The sequence below is a fragment of the Marmota flaviventris genome, chromosome 7 (assembly GCF_047511675.1).
Source record: "Marmota flaviventris isolate mMarFla1 chromosome 7, mMarFla1.hap1, whole genome shotgun sequence".
Taxonomy (NCBI): Eukaryota; Metazoa; Chordata; class Mammalia; order Rodentia; family Sciuridae; genus Marmota; species Marmota flaviventris.
Window position 1 is genome coordinate 126,551,839 of NC_092504.1, and position 15,722 is coordinate 126,567,560.

A 15,722-nucleotide genomic window follows, 5' to 3' on the forward strand; every position below is an offset into this window, starting at 1 on the left:
GTCATACCTTCTTCAGGGATTGAAGGCACAAGGGGCTGCAAGCATCATTCAAGATAGTAAGAATGAGTCCAGGAGAGGGATTGAAACTACAGCAAACTAAAGAATATAGATCCCTTCAAATGAGGCCACCACGTCAGCCCCAGCCCATCAGTTCCACCAGGGAACATGGAACTGAAGTCATTATCTCTTCTGATTTTTGAGTAAAACTGAATTTTTATGTGAAATATCCCAGTATTCAAAGGGTTACATTCATCAAAACATGATGAAACCCAGGCCAGAAAATGCTGGCTTGGGGGCCATTCCTTTGAAACCTATGAATATGATTTATCGTGCATAATATTTTTGATGCTATCTCCCCTACTAGACATGGCTCTCTGAGAAAATATGCCAAGTCTCTTTTTAAAAATATTTATTTATGTACGTATCTTTAGTTTTAGGTGGATATATTAGTTTGTTTTTATATGATGCTGAGTTTCGAACCCAGTGCCTCATGCATGCTAGGCAAGCACGCTACCACTGAGCCACCATCCAAGCCCCAAGTCTTTATGATTAGCTGTTGAATCTTCAAAGTCTAATATACTTGTTGGCAAATGATAGGGACCCAACATAGTGGAATAAAGACCTAGTCAACTTGATTGAGGACTGCCATCCACCAGAATGCTTAAGCAGTTTGTCCTGATGTTGTCAAGTGACTTCTTCAATGTATATGCACATTTATGCACACATGTGTAATTGCTAATATCCTCAGAACTTATCCTTAACATTAGATATTATTATTTCAGTGCTTTTATAAAATGCAAAGATGTAAATATAAAGCATCATTTTCTTCAAAGGCTTTAGATGTTAATTTTCCTGAATTCCATGAATTTCTACACATTAATGTTTAGAATTTTGGGGAAAAGAAAGATGAATGGATTAGTCTTTTAAAAACCTACAGTTTACCAGGTGAAACAACTTTTAAAGTGTATCTATAAGTTTAAAAAAATTGGTAAATAGATGTTTTGGTCACCTTTTTTGCTGCTGTGACTAAAGGACCCAACCAGAACAACTGCAGAGGAGGAAGAGTTTATTTGAGGGTTCACGGTTTTGGAGGTCAAGTCCTTAGAAGTCCTACTCATTCCTAGGAGCTCCAGGTGAGGCAGGATATCATGGTGGAAGAGTGTGGCAGGAAAAAACAGCTCACATGTTGATCAGAAAGCAGAGGGAGGGAGAGAGAAAGAGACTCCACTGGCCAGATACAAATATATACCCCAATTCTCACCTCCTCCTATCAGGGGATTAAATCACATTGGTTAAGACTCATAAAACCCAGTCATTTCTCCTCTGACCCTTATTGCATTGTCCTACATGTGAGCTTTTGGGGGACATTTTCCATCAAAATCATAATAATAAGATAATCCAAAGTACCATATATTTTTATTAAACATGCATAATTCCAATAACATTTTACATTATGACCTTTTTAATGACCACTCTTATCAGGAATCTATTTTTTTTCCTTAAAAATCAGGCAATGAATTGTGATGGATGTAACAGAGCAGTGTGGGCCTCCGAGGCAGTATCCTTGGCATGTTCACAATTGGGGGTTTGTTTGATCACATGGCCTTTAACAAGTCATTTAAACTCTCAGAGCATCAGTTTCTTTTAAAGGAAGATCAATATTATCTAAAAATTGGTAAGGAATCTATCAGTCCTAAAGTTTTGCGATGGTAAGGGAGATGCTAAATTCTTAACAGTCATTTAGTCTGTGTTTTTTGTTCATAAAACAATGAACAAAATAAATCAAATGCTTACCTTCCTGAAGCGTAATTGTTTTTAGCAGGAAAAAAAAAAAAACATTTAAAAATAACAGGGCATTATATAACATGCTGACGGTGACAGATGCTTTGGGAAAAACACAGAGTAAAGCATGAGGGTTTTGGAGTGACGGCATGGGCCAGGGATTGCCCATCAGTGGCACAGTAGGCTTTGTTTGGAAGTTGACATTTTCAGGAGAGAAGCAGAGAGGAGAGGGAGGGAGCCATGTAGACATCTTGGAGAATGATGGATTGGATATAGAAGACAGCTTGTGCACACACGTTCCTGCCATATTCAGGAAATAGCAAGAAAGCCTGTTTGGTTCAAATAAGAATATGAAGAATATGAAGCAGACAGAAGAGAAGATGAAGTTAGGAGATAGTTTAGGGGAACAATCATATAGGAGTTTTGTGCAGATGTTGGCTTTTATCCCCCCCCAAAATGGGGAAGAATTGGAGGATTTTGAGCAGAAGATTAATCCAATTTAACTTCAATTAGCACCTGGTCTATTGTGTTCAGATCAGACTGTAGATGGAAAGGACCACTTAGAAAGCGGATGGAGTGTATGTAGGTGAGGCACAAGATGGGTATGGCCTAAGGAGGAGGTCCTGAGCTCTCTGTTTATTTTGAGGGTGAATCCAAGAGAGTTTTTTGATGGGAGAGTGAGAGAAAAGGCGTCAAGGACAACTCAACAATTTTTGACTGGCAAATGGAAGGCTGAGAGGGCTACGTATTAGTTGAAGAAGACTCTGGATAGAGAAGGCCTTGTAACAAGTGACTTAGAAACTCATTTTGAGCAGATTAACTTTGTCCTGGAGATATCAAGTAAGCAGCGAGATATAAAAATCTGTAGTTTCTGATAAATGTTCAGGCTAAGGATGTTAATTTAGAAAAATCTTGACAAATAGATAGTAATTAAAGCCAGGAGACTGAATAATGTCAATAAATGATTAGATGTATATAGAAAAGGCAAATAACCTACAGACTATAGCTGGGGATATCTCAATATTAAAAGGTCAGAAAGAAGTGGAGGAACCATCAACTATTTGAATGAGGAGCAACCAGTGTGGTGGAAGGAATAACAAGAAAAATGGTATTCTCAAAAGTGGGATTCTGTGGGGGTGAGTTCAAAGAAGCCTGAGAGGTGGACTTTGGATTTAGCATTGTGGACAGTCTCTGGGGACATTGACAAGAGTGGCTTTAAACCCCAGGGGAATGAGTTGAGAGGGAGACAGAGAAAAGGAACAGGAGACAATGCGTATGGACAACACATTTGGGGAGTTTGGTGAAAGGGAACAGAGGTAGGGTAGAAGGTACTGAGGGAAATAGGGGCCACCCAGAGTTGTTTTTAGAGATAAGGAGATTAAAGTGTGCTGAGGGGAAGGATCCCAAGACAAAAAGAAAATAAGGATAATGCGAGAGGAAGGAGGGGAATTGCAGGAGTGATGCTTCTAAGCACATAAGAAGGGCTGGTCCAAGCTATAGAAGAAGTAGTCCATCGTGAGGAACAAGACAGAAGTAAGGGCATAATGGACCAATACTGGGAGGTAGGCAGATGCAGGGAAGCATGTAGAATTATGGTTACTTCCATTATTTTTAACATAGGAGCTCATATTTATAGGTTGCTTAAGGTGTGCTAAATGCTTTTTGAAAATACTGCCTGTATGAACTCATTTGGTGTTCACAGCACTCATAGGAATAGTTCCACACAATTAATGGACAAGAAGGGGTGATAAAGTCCCCTGATGCCCCGCCATCCCCTATCCAGTGGCACCCTGGATCTCAACCCTGGTAGTCTGGCTTCAGAGCCTGCCTTCCTGGCTTTTGTGATGCACAAACTCTGTTCTCCAGCGGGAGGGAAAATAGAAAAAAGCTTCTTCTTTAATCTTCCTCCATACAAATCATTTTTGCTATCACCTTTTTAAAAAGAAGTTAAATTTTATCAGGCATGAACTTAAGGTACTCTACAATAATGTCATGAAAATCAGTTCCCTAGGTATCTCCTAAAGTTTACTATAGAATCACACACATACATTAAGATTCAAAATTACTTTTGAAAAATGACTTTGCTTTCTCATAAGCATGGGGATGCTCACTGCCACAGGGAAACTGGTATAGATGGAGGAAAAGGGAAATGGTGCCTCCTACCAGTGGACTTTGGTAACCTGAGAAATGTACAGTGCATATTAGGAACAGGAACAGTTCAGTTACTTGCCTACCTATCAACATTTACAAGTTAAGTCTCTGCACAAAATTTTCTATTGCATTTGTAAAAATTAAAAAAAAATGGTGCATTGTATTCCCCTGGCCTTGAAAGTTACTGGAAAAAATATTGCTTTCCCTTCTTCACTTTCCTCCTCGGGCTGCCTGTACATCAGTTCTATCAGTATCATTCACATGCACTGCCTCTCTCTTCCATCCTTAGATGCTACACAGCATTTAAATGACCAGAACCATCTGAGGCAGATGCATTGGTGACTTTAGGTAGCTCTGTAACTTGTGACCTATGGAGCTTATTATCCAGTACCCAGCCTGTTTGTGGGCCAGAGTCCTGAGATTATAGTTTATTTGAGGTCTACAGGAAAAATAAGCCCAGGGAATGTGAATCTTGACTCCTCCTGTTCTAGCACAACCTGAATTCAAAGCTTTTTGTGCTCCCACAAATACAGGGCTTGTTTGATTAATGGATTTAGTTCCAGGAAACTGTCTTAGCAGAATTTACTAAAGGCTTTCAACTTTGTGCTACAAAATGAGGAGTTCAAGCAGGATATCATTTGATGCATTTCCTTTGCTGTTTTTCTAAGAGCAAGACTGGGAAGTTTTATTGCACTGTGTTTTCAGGCTGGCAGGGTTTAAACAAACAAGATGCCCTTGACATGAGGAAAGGTTGCCCTCTGTTTTTCTCATTGCAGTCTACCTTGGGTTGAGCAGTACACTCATTTATAATACATGTGGAAGGTACCAAGAGCAGTCACTTACCCCAGTGGACAGTACAATGGTTTTATTTTACGGTACAACTGTGTCCTCCCTATGATACTCTTGTGACCTCTGTGGTAGAGTCAAAGGAAGCACAGCACTCTGTGCCGCCTCCTGCCAGGGTTACCATAACCCTTTTTCCATTTCCGGGCCTGATGCCCATTCCTTGTAGATGGGGCCTTGCTTCTTAGCTGAGGCTCTTTTACACATATCTGCACTATTCTGTTTTTCTGCTCACCCCTATCCCTGTACCCTCCCTATCCCTGTGTAGTTACAGTCCACATTTAGCTTTCCATTTCTTTCCCTTGACTATATGCTCAACATTGGCTTCATTTCATTCCTGCTTTCTCTGAGTCCTTGAGTTATCTCAGCCTCCTTCCAGTGCCCCTTACCGCTCCCTCTGGGCAGTTCGTGGCATCTGTTTATGAGACTTGGCGTCATCAATCCAGGCACTGCCCACACTCTCTTCTTACAGAGCCTTCCTCTATGGTGTGACCTCACCACCTTTCCTGAAATTTCTCCACACGTGGCTTCCTTAGTGGGACCAGCAAATGCTACACTCATGAGTGAACGTGGACTTGACAGAGACAAGTGGTCTTGCCTCTGCACTTCTACTCTTCCAGCTTGTCCTGTCTCCCTCCCCACTGCTTTGCTACTTATCACACCCCTTGAGTTGCAGATATTACTTTCCATCTCATATTCCCTTCTCTTAAAGACTCAAGATTAGGGGTCGTGTGTTTCCACTATCAGTATCACCATAGGACTCACGCATAAGACATTCGGTTTGTCCAATGCATGAGTTCTCACTTGGCAGTTAAAGAAGATGCTATGGTTTGAACCTTGAATGTCCTCAAAGGTGCATGGGCTAAAGGTTTGGTCTCCAGAGTGGAGCTATTGGAAGGAACCTTTAGGAGGTGGGACCTAAGCCTAGTGGGTAGGCCTTAAGTCACTGGAGATGTGCCCTTAAAGGGGACAGTTAGAATCTGCTACACACTCCCTGCTGTTGCCATCTGGCAGTCCCACCAGAAGTCCAAAGTGATGCGTCTGCCTCATCTTGGACTGGAACCTCCAAACTATGGGACAAAATAATACCTTTCTCTCTATAAGTCAGTTACCTGAGGTATTTTGTTATAGTAATGCAAAGCTAAAAAATAAACCAGTAGACTTATCATTTGTTAAAATAGATAAATAAAGTTGCTTTTTCAGTTCCTGGGGGATCTAAGCAGGAGATGGATCATGAAGGTAGGGAAAAAGTCAGGAGGGCTTGGTGGAGGGGGTTTTGAATGAGCAGCAAAATGTTCAAAGCAGCAAAATCCCAGCAGGTGCTTTCCTTTCCCTGATTACTGGTGTGTTGTTAGCATAGTTTCTCTGGAGATGACTGGGCATTAAGAGACCTCCTATGTGCAGGTATCTAGAGGTTATGACCAAAGCTGGCCACATGCATTAAACCCACACAAAGAAGTTTAGCTCTAAACTATCTGCAGAGGAGGTCTTATCAGTAATTGACCCTTCTGTGTTCACCTTCATGAATTTTGCAGTGATTTTCACATTGTAAAATTATACCTGCAAGAGAGGGCTATCGCTCAGAGGGGCACTTACATCACCATATCTGGGTTGATATAAGGCATAGACTAAAGTCAGCAATAACTCTGTGAACGGGTTGTCTATCTCCCTCACCCCACCCCTCAAACTTGAACCTTTGTCATCTCTGTGCTGACCTGGGTTTTGGATGTACAGTAAAACCCCCATTGGCTGTGGATTTGGTCTGTGTCTACCTCAGGACATTGGGAGTGTTTTCACTCTCCTCTGAGGCAATTCTAATCATTTGGCTTCACAGTTCGTCATCTCCTTACCCAGGTGAATCTTCTGAACTGGGAGCATTTCTCCTCTTGTCTCTTTACATAAAGCCTAATAGATGTGCAGTCTTTCAGCATTTCTTCTTCCTATGTCTGAAAAGTTGTGATAACAAATATGACGTAGGGCTACAAGCTTTTGTGAAGTTAATTATTTTAAATGAGGAAAGAAGATCAAACACCTAAGAAGAAAATGGCTTAGAAATTGGAAAGAAGGTATTCCGCTCTGCTACAGTTGGTTGATATTTGGCTCTTTTATTTTTCTCCTGAGCAATGTAAGAGCCATTGAGCTCAGAGGATGGGAACATCCTGTACAGAAAATAGATGGTGTGTGGAGGAGGAGAGGGGGCACCCGGCAGTCATTCTTTGAATCCTTCAGTGAGCTTCACTTGAATATGTTAGAGCAGCGAGGAAAGGGCTAGAAAACAGAGCTCTGCTTGGATGGCTTCCAACTCCCTTTACAAAGCTCAGGAAAAGCTCAGCTAAGCCACATGCATTTTATGTTTTCCTGAGGAAAGACTCTGCTTGTTGGTCTCGGGGTTAAGGAGTCTCAGCAAGTTTTTATAGAGACACTAAAACATTCTCTTCATATTTTCCTCTGGCACTGAAAGGAGCCCAGGGGAGAGAATCACATTTAAGTGCCAGCTAGGCCGATGAGCTGTGTGAGAGGTTAGGTGAGGGGCAACCTCATGGTGTGTGCGCCCTTAGCTGCCATATCACAAAATGTGTGTGTGTGTGTGTGTGTGAGAGAGAGAGTCATAAGCACAGAATCTTCGCTGAAACTGGAAGAAATTAAACTCTCAAGTGCGGCTTATGTGTGTTTCACAATTTCTGACTTTTGATGAGATAGTGCAAAAATGACCACCATCTTCATCCTTATCAGATAATGGCGCGACCTGTTCATGTGTGACAGTGCAGGAGGAAGGATACAGATGGACAGACGTGAGGGACATGTCACAAGAGTCTCAAGACTGTCCAGAGCTGGAGCTTTCTTCTTTGTCCCCAAACATTTTCTTTTTAAAAGAAAGCAGCAGAATTTTCAGTTCTTTGTGCCAGTGATTTGGAATGTTCACTGGAGCAAGAAGACCATTTACGAACCGACTTCAGGCTCTCTTGGCCTGTCATACCCCATTGTGTTTATTTCAAAACCTGAGATTTTTACCTAGAGAATGTTGCCAGAGAAGAAAACCTGTCACTCTTGCAATTGGCATTTGTGGGTGCAGTTTTCCTTTATCTGCTGAACTTAGCTGTTTCTTTTTCTAGAAAATTCTCATCTTTACCTTGCTCATTTACAGAGACTACTGCATAGGAGGCATAGTACTATCTTTTTTATTTTATTTATTTATTTATTTTTGTAGTGCTGGGGATTGAACCCAGGGCCCTGTGCATGCGAGGCAAGCACTCTACCAACTGTGCTATGTCCCCAGCCCTCAACCCTGGCATAGTACTATCTTGAAGACATTATATCTTGTTCACATCCTTGTAATTTTCTCATTCATAATTAATATTTCTTATGTAGTCATTTTCCTTAAATTTTTGCCATATAAAGTATATATAATTATGCTAAATTGGGATACCAAAATATTGCTTATATCAGAAGTATCTAACATTGTTTATAGGTTTAGAATATCAGTGCATTTCTTTGTTCCAGGTTTTTACCCCTATTCTAGTGGGACTGCAAATCAGAATTAGTCTCATGGTCTTTCTCTCTGGTTATCCAATGACAATTTGTGATGAAGAGTCAACTGGCTAAAGAATCATGATTATGGATTTAAGAGTGAGGGAAGTAATATCCTAATGCTATTAAGGAAGTCTGCAAAGTTTCCTCTTTTAAAGACAATCAAGAAAAACCAATGGCTCTGTTTATTTTGAATTGTCAGTTAATATTTTTCAAGGGGAAAAAAGTGGACCCCTAAGTTAATTTTTAATTTTCAAACTAGAAGGGGTATATCCCGTTCATGACCAAGTTACTGCCCTCCAGACACAGGAAAATACGCTAGGTGCTTAAACAAAGGATCATGCTGTTTGGGGACTATGCAAGTGTCCAAAATAGTGGCAATCATTTCCTTGAATGGAATGAGACCAAGTACTTCTCCCTCAGCCTGATAAAGCAGCGCCACCTACTGCCCAAAAGCCTGACTTTATGCTGAAGCCGTTGAGCAGAAACTGATCTCTACACACACACACACACACACACACACACACACACAGACACACACACACACAAATTGGTTCACAGGCTCTTATCAGTTAACATCTAATCTGGGTCAGTTGAAGTTTTTTCCCTACCATTTCTGTGTGTGTGTGTTTCAGTGTCCTCATTTGTATTAGAGGCAACATTAGAGAGAGTGAGAGACAGAAAGAGATACAATGCAAACAGGAAAAACGTAAAAATGCAGGCCTTTCCTCATTGGTGTCTACCGCTGTCTTTTCTTCTGGAAATAATGATGCAACTCTATGTTCCATTTTACACATAACAGTGATGTAAGAATTAATAGTCAATGCTTGTCTGAATTGAACCATTATTCATATTTCATCCTAGGTGTGTGTTCTTTATTAAATGGTTACAGATTTAATAGATATTTGTGAATTCCCCTTTCTCCATTATTGTCATTCCTAGAATTATATGAAAGCTACAATGTTTTAGCAATAATAACCCCTAGCATTCCTAATGTTCTTTATATTATGACATCACACAGGCATTTGCATAAAGCATTAATAAGAGCATATCTTTTTATTATGTTAGAGTCATTAATTATTCTTTCAACTACTTAGGTTTATTTCATCTAGTCTATTACACCACAACATAAAATAAGTAAGTGGCAGGAGACGTGGTACAACAACGATTGTGGTTCTTTTCATCATTCCCTGTAACTATTTCAAGGTCTAACTGGTTATCGACCACTCACATCATTCATGATGATGCTTCTCCTTTTGTGCTGAGAAGATCATATCATCTCAAACCTGCTCCATAATTAATTTTGCAGCTTGTACTCCTTCATATTAAATTGTATTTGTCACCCTGGTGTTAATTTATTTGTACGTTAATGGGATGTCATACAGCCCAAAATTTATATTTGACAGTTGTCAGGGCTTTGCTCTCCAAACAAACTGAAATAGAATATCACTTGGCTTTGGTATATGATGTAAAGACGTGATTGTATAAATGATATATGTTAGAAATAGAGACATACAAATAGCACAGATGGCTTCAGTTTTAATCCATATTTGAAGAAAAGCTGCGTGAATCCCTAATATCGTCAAAACTTGACTTTCTCAATCTCCTGTACATGTTAAGAAGCTTTTATTATATTTAGTGTAACTTTACTCATTCAACTCAAACTCAAGCATCTGCTCCATGCTAGGCACTGTGCTGGGTTCTCAGGATTCAGTGATTAAAAAGTAAATTCCTTCCCCTCTGTGAACTCACTTTTTTGTAGAGGAAAACAATATGCAAGTGGTCCCAGCAGGGAGGGCCAGGAGCTGTGGGCACAGGAGGAAGTGAATGCCACCAGACTTCAAGGGCATGGGCCCGGGAGGAGGGGGAACCCAAGAGACTTCTAGAGGAGGGAGAGCCTAGGTGACATTTTCAGGGGTGAAAAAGAACTTACCAGGCCAGAAAGTGTTCTAGGAGGGGAGATAGGGTTTGCAAAATCACAGGTGTGAGAGCCACACAGTTTAAGGAGAATGTGTTTTTCACTTAACTTGGGCTCAAGACTGCACATGAAGCTCTGAGAGATGGGATTGGACAGGCAGAAGAGACAATAGAGGATCCGTCATGAGTCTGGACTTTTTTCAAAATGTTTTAATGATTTTTTTTTTTTAAGTAAGGAGGCAAGAGTGAGTGATTGGCTTCAAACTGATCAGAAAGCTCCTAGCAACACTATAGAGAGCGGATTTGAGCAGACTATGGCTGGAGGAAGGGGAATCAGTTAAGAAATAAGCAGGGAAAGGGAAGCAATTACACATTACAGAGCTAATTGAATGACCACCTATGGAAGAAGTCTAGTAAAATTTCTGTTTCTAGCATACGAACAGTCCCATGGCATCTTCCACTAAGATATTGGCAGTGCCCAAGTTAGAGATGAGCATTCAGCAAAGGAGGCATGTGAGTGTGTGCAATACCTCCAATGAGAGAGATCCACAGGGTCGCTGGCTATAGACTTTTGGAGTTCAGGGGAGTCACTAGAATTGATCTTTATTCTTTATGAACCCTTTATAGTATGTTTAATTGTGCTGAAAGAAATCATGAATAGGTTCTATGCACCGAGACCTCCCTTCATGAATCCCACGGTTCTTACTCCCCCAGAGGACTGGTATGAGCAGTTGAGCCCCCTCGTCCTGACCCTGAAGGACTGCATGGGAGAAGTGGTGAGCAGAGCCAAGCAGTCGCTGACCTTCGTGCTGCTCCAGGAACTCGCCTGCAGCTTGCCCCAGTGCCTGACGCTCACTCTACGCAGAGACATCGTCTTCAGCCAAGCAGTAGGTGCCCGTGGTTGTTCCCACAGAGCCGGGCTGCATGTGCACATCCTCTCTTTGATGAGGGTAGAATTCTTCCTTTGGCAGCTTTATTTTTAAAGATCCTTTTCTTAAGGTGTGGACACCAATATTTTTTTCTTGTGATAGCTATGAGCAGAAAACCATGCAGACGTAGCTTATGAAACCACCTTCAGTATTTCTTTGTGAAACACTGAGATGGCCAAGTCTCTGTCCATTCCATTGACCAGGGCACAGAGACTGAAGAAAGAGTGATCCATCTTTGTATTATGCTCTGGGGTCTGCTAACATGTCAGGGAAGGGACCTCTGCCTCGTCCTGCAGGTGACAAGCTAGGACTGGGCAAAGGGATCTCTTTACTCAGTTTCCCTATCACTCCCAAGACAGGATTTCACTGTAATCCTTATTTTGTTTATAAAATAAATTTTCAGGGCAGTAAGGCTTGAACCAGGAGCTTACCAGGACTAGCTCTTTTTCTGATAGGACCCCACTACTCCACCTCATGCTGGTGCCATCCTTTTTCCCACCTACCTCCACCCCCAGGGTTGAGTCTTATAAACAGAAAACATGCAGGGAAGGAGACAAAAGGTCTCCTTTTAAGCATTCCATTCAATGGGAGAATTTTAACCAAACTGTCTCTGTCCACCATTAAGCTATCTCGTGGCTGGTGCACAGCCAATGGCGCTAACCACATGTCAGGAATTATGCCCTACTCCCTATATAGTTCTTTGTTGTGTCCTTTCAATGACTCTGTGAAATAATTGCCTCTATTCTGCATGTACAAATAATAATTAATTCAGTTTGGAAGTGCTAAGTAACTTTTTGTGGTTTTCTTGGTAGAAATCATATACATACATTTGATGACAAACCCAAACTCCAAAAGCCATGTATTTACCCTTTTATAATACTATCTTCCCCAAGACTTTCATACAGAGCCTTGATGGATCAAAGACTGCCAACTTATTTTATTATGTATATATGTATGAAGACTAGTAACTTTGTTAGAATTTTTAATTAAATCTGTGATGTCTTAAAAGTCTAAACTATTCTAAAATTGAACTAATAAGATTGCTGACCCCAGTAAATTTCTTCAATGATTTTTTTTTTTTTTTTAGCTTGCTGGATTGGTTTGTGGTTTTATCATCAAATTACACACGAGTTTGCATGACCCCAACTTCTTGCAGCAGCTTCATACAGTGGGGTTGATAGTACAATATGAAGGACTGCTGAGCACATACAGTGAGTACTGTTTAGTACATGTTACCATCACATCCCTATCCATGATATTTAGCACATCAACTTTTCAGGGAAGTATAAAAACAACATTGTGCCAAGTATTACAGAAATAATGTAATTTCTGGTTTTTACATTCTTTCACCTTGTAACTTACTTTGACATCCCATTATGTTTTGAAAATAGAATTATAGATTACTTCAAAGTAGACTCCTGAGAAGCCTTCTGGCTTTTTTTTTTTAATATAAAAGGCTCTTTGCCAACATACTTTCAATCAGTGGATTTGAAAATCCTAACGCTGAAATATCTAGAACTACACTATTCATTACTGGAGTCTCCAATGGATATGGAGCCCTTGAAATAGGCCTACTCCAAATCAATATATTCTAGATGTGCATCTCGATTTCAAAGATTAGTTTTTTTAAAAAAGGAAAGTTTACATAGTTATTAAAAATTCTACATTGATTTTTCAGTTAAAATGGTCTTTTGGATATATTGGGTTCAATAACATATTATTAAAATTACTGTTACTTTTTTATCTTATTTATAAATATGACTGACAGAAAATGTATGATAATATACATAGTGCATATTCTGTTTCTATTGGATAGAGATGATCCAGAATCCTACTTAACTATCTCTTTCTCAGGCTTTCTTAGTTTGAGTATGTAGATACAAACCTACCAGGGGCCTTGGGCAGTGGTGGTCAATTCAGTCATCTCTGTGTATAGAAATCAGATATCAGTCCTGTCGATAAAAAGATGTCCAAATGATAGTTTGTTTTATAAAGGTTTGAAAATCTCTCTGTAGCCTCTGAGCAAAAGTGTGCATTCTTCTTCCCTCTAGGGGTACATGGACTTCCAGAAAGTCCATTGAAAAGGTTCTTATTTCTCTGATGAAAACCTTCAACCGTTGAGGAACAGTATGTGGAATAAATATGCCACCTTCAAAAACCCTTTCACTAAAATATTAGAACAAATTCCAGCAAGAAGGGGTAGTAGCTCGTGACCTTTTCTTTATAAGGATGTTTGTAAAGAGGCACCTTTTTCTTTGTTTAGGTGATGAAATTGGAATGCTAGAGGACATGGCTGTTGGCATTTCCGACTTGAAGAAAGTAGCATTTAAAATAATAGAAGCCAAATCCAATGATGTCTTGCCAGTTATAACAGGAAGACGGTGAGTGTGACCGTTTCTTACAGACTGTGCTTTGTTTGGGATGTTGTATTTATTCCTGGAAAAGGAGCCTTGGAGAATTCAGATTTGGCTTGAGTTGTTTTCTTTTGTTCTCTTTTCCTTTTTGGTGAAAAGTAAATACATGTGATGTGACAGGGCAAGATCTTGAAAATCTTCTAGAGCCTTAAATGTTTGTAAATTGTAGTCAGGTGAGTCTGGTAATGCTTCTCCATGAAATATGAGAAATTTAAAATAATAGCGTGCATGAGAAGAACATTTTCTCTTTATAGCTATCTAGTCTAAAGCTCTGGATGTTTTTACTTTTGCGGGAATCTTTCAGTTAATAGCTCCATAATTCTTGAGATGACTTTAAATTAAATTCAGTTAAAAGCTGCAACATTTTTAGGAAAGATATATTCCTATGTCAGGGGCATATACCACCATTTTTCTTAATTATTTTTGACAATTCATTCTCAGACTGTGAAATTTCCGAGAAGTGTTTTAAATATATAGCTTTGAAGGTCAGTATATGATGGGCAAAATATCAGAAATAATTAAGAAAAATGAAAGTGTGTAAAATAGTCTTCTAGTAGGAGACTTCTATCCCATAGTAAGTTGTTTCAATCAGAATTCCTTCAACCTTCAACTATTCTACTGTTAGCAGTTTTAAGTGGTGCATGAGTTTATTTAAAGATTGAAATATTCTTTGGTCATAATGAAAACGTGAATGTACAAAAGGAAGAAAACTTTTCATGCTAGAGAAAAATGAAGAGGAGGCAACGTCTAAAATTAATGCAAAATACACTTGTCTTCCTGTCTATGGTAAACATGTGATATTTAAAGTTTATTTGAAGGGTGCCGAGAGTCACACAGTTGGAAGATAGGTGACTATTTCTTACACATAGAGGAAAATAAAAAAGCCAATCCTCAGCTTCATAAAATTAAAAATCTCATTTGGAGATTAATGCTTCATTTGCTATTCATTGGAAGAAAAAGGAATAAAATTGCCCATATACACACTTGGAAATAGTACAGCTCTGTGTATTACCGTGAAGTTTACTGTCAAAAGTGAGAAGGTGATACTTTTCTCACAATTTATAAGGGACACTTACCAGGGCATTTGCAGATGAAGTGCAGAGGGCTTTTTCTGAGGACACTCCTCAAGCAGTATCTAAGTTCTCAAGTTGTCACAGAGATGGGAGCAGCACCCCCCCCCCTCCCCCGAATGACAGCGTGGGTAGCTTGGCAAATCCTGCAATTGGGAGGAGTCATCTCAAACCATCATGTTAGGAATAAAGGACTCCATCAAAGGCATACAACAATTTTAGAAGCAGTTATTCGTGAAAAGGTAGGATATATTGGACAGAAGCAGTGGGGATCTGTGGTGCTTTTCCTGAGGGCTGCTCCCACCAGGCAGAACTTCCCTCTCTCAGTTTCACCAGGACAAAGCCCATTCACTAACCCTTTGCAGCTTCACTGTCCTGGAGAATGACTTCATTTGCACTGGAGAACAGGAAAAAGCACGTCTTGAAAATTGTTAGAAACAACAGTGATTTAGACAGTTCCATTCACAATAGAATCATAAAGAATAAATAGGAATAAATTAAACAGGTTTGTCTAGGAAGTGTTTACCAAGCACACAAAATAATTACTGAGAGAAATTAATATGATACAGTTATAATGGAGAGACAGTCTGTGCTCAGTGTTTGGAAGACTCAATATTGTTTAGATGGCATTTGTTTCCACAAATGGATCTATATAGATTTAGTATAATTTCTGGCTAAATCTCAGGAGTCATTTTTTGCAGAAATTGGCAGAATAACGTAAAATTTTATGTAAATGAAAAGGACCCAGAATACTCCCCAAAATTTGTACAGAGGATTTATATTTTCTGGTTTCAAAATTTGCAATAACACTATAATAATCGAGACAGTATAATACTGGTCTAAGTATCCGTATACATAGGTCATCAGAACAGAATTTGGAGTTCAGAAATAAACTCTCATATTTAGAGTCAATTGATTTTCAAGAAATATAACTTAATGGTGAGTGTAGAATCTTTTCAAAAATGATGCTGTAGCAATTGGTTATCTATATGCAAATACAAGAATTTGAACCCACATACAAAAATTAACCCATGTAGATCTAAAAATATAAGCTAAAACCATGAAACTTCTAGGAGAAAATATTTATA

General features: G+C 39.5%; 1 protein-coding gene across 4 annotated transcripts in view; it reads left to right on the top strand.

Annotated features, from left to right (window-relative positions):
- Positions 1–15,722, top strand: part of Inpp4b (inositol polyphosphate-4-phosphatase type II B) — a 372,392-nt gene that overhangs the window by 259,861 nt on the left and 96,809 nt on the right. For all 4 annotated transcript variants that reach the window (XM_071614653.1, XM_027926549.2, XM_071614654.1 and 1 more), the window contains 3 exons: positions 10,936–11,108; positions 12,238–12,361; positions 13,414–13,531. In XM_071614653.1, coding sequence (XP_071470754.1) covers positions 10,936–11,108; positions 12,238–12,361; positions 13,414–13,531 — 415 coding nt within the window. The remainder of the gene's footprint in view (positions 1–10,935; positions 11,109–12,237; positions 12,362–13,413; positions 13,532–15,722) is intronic.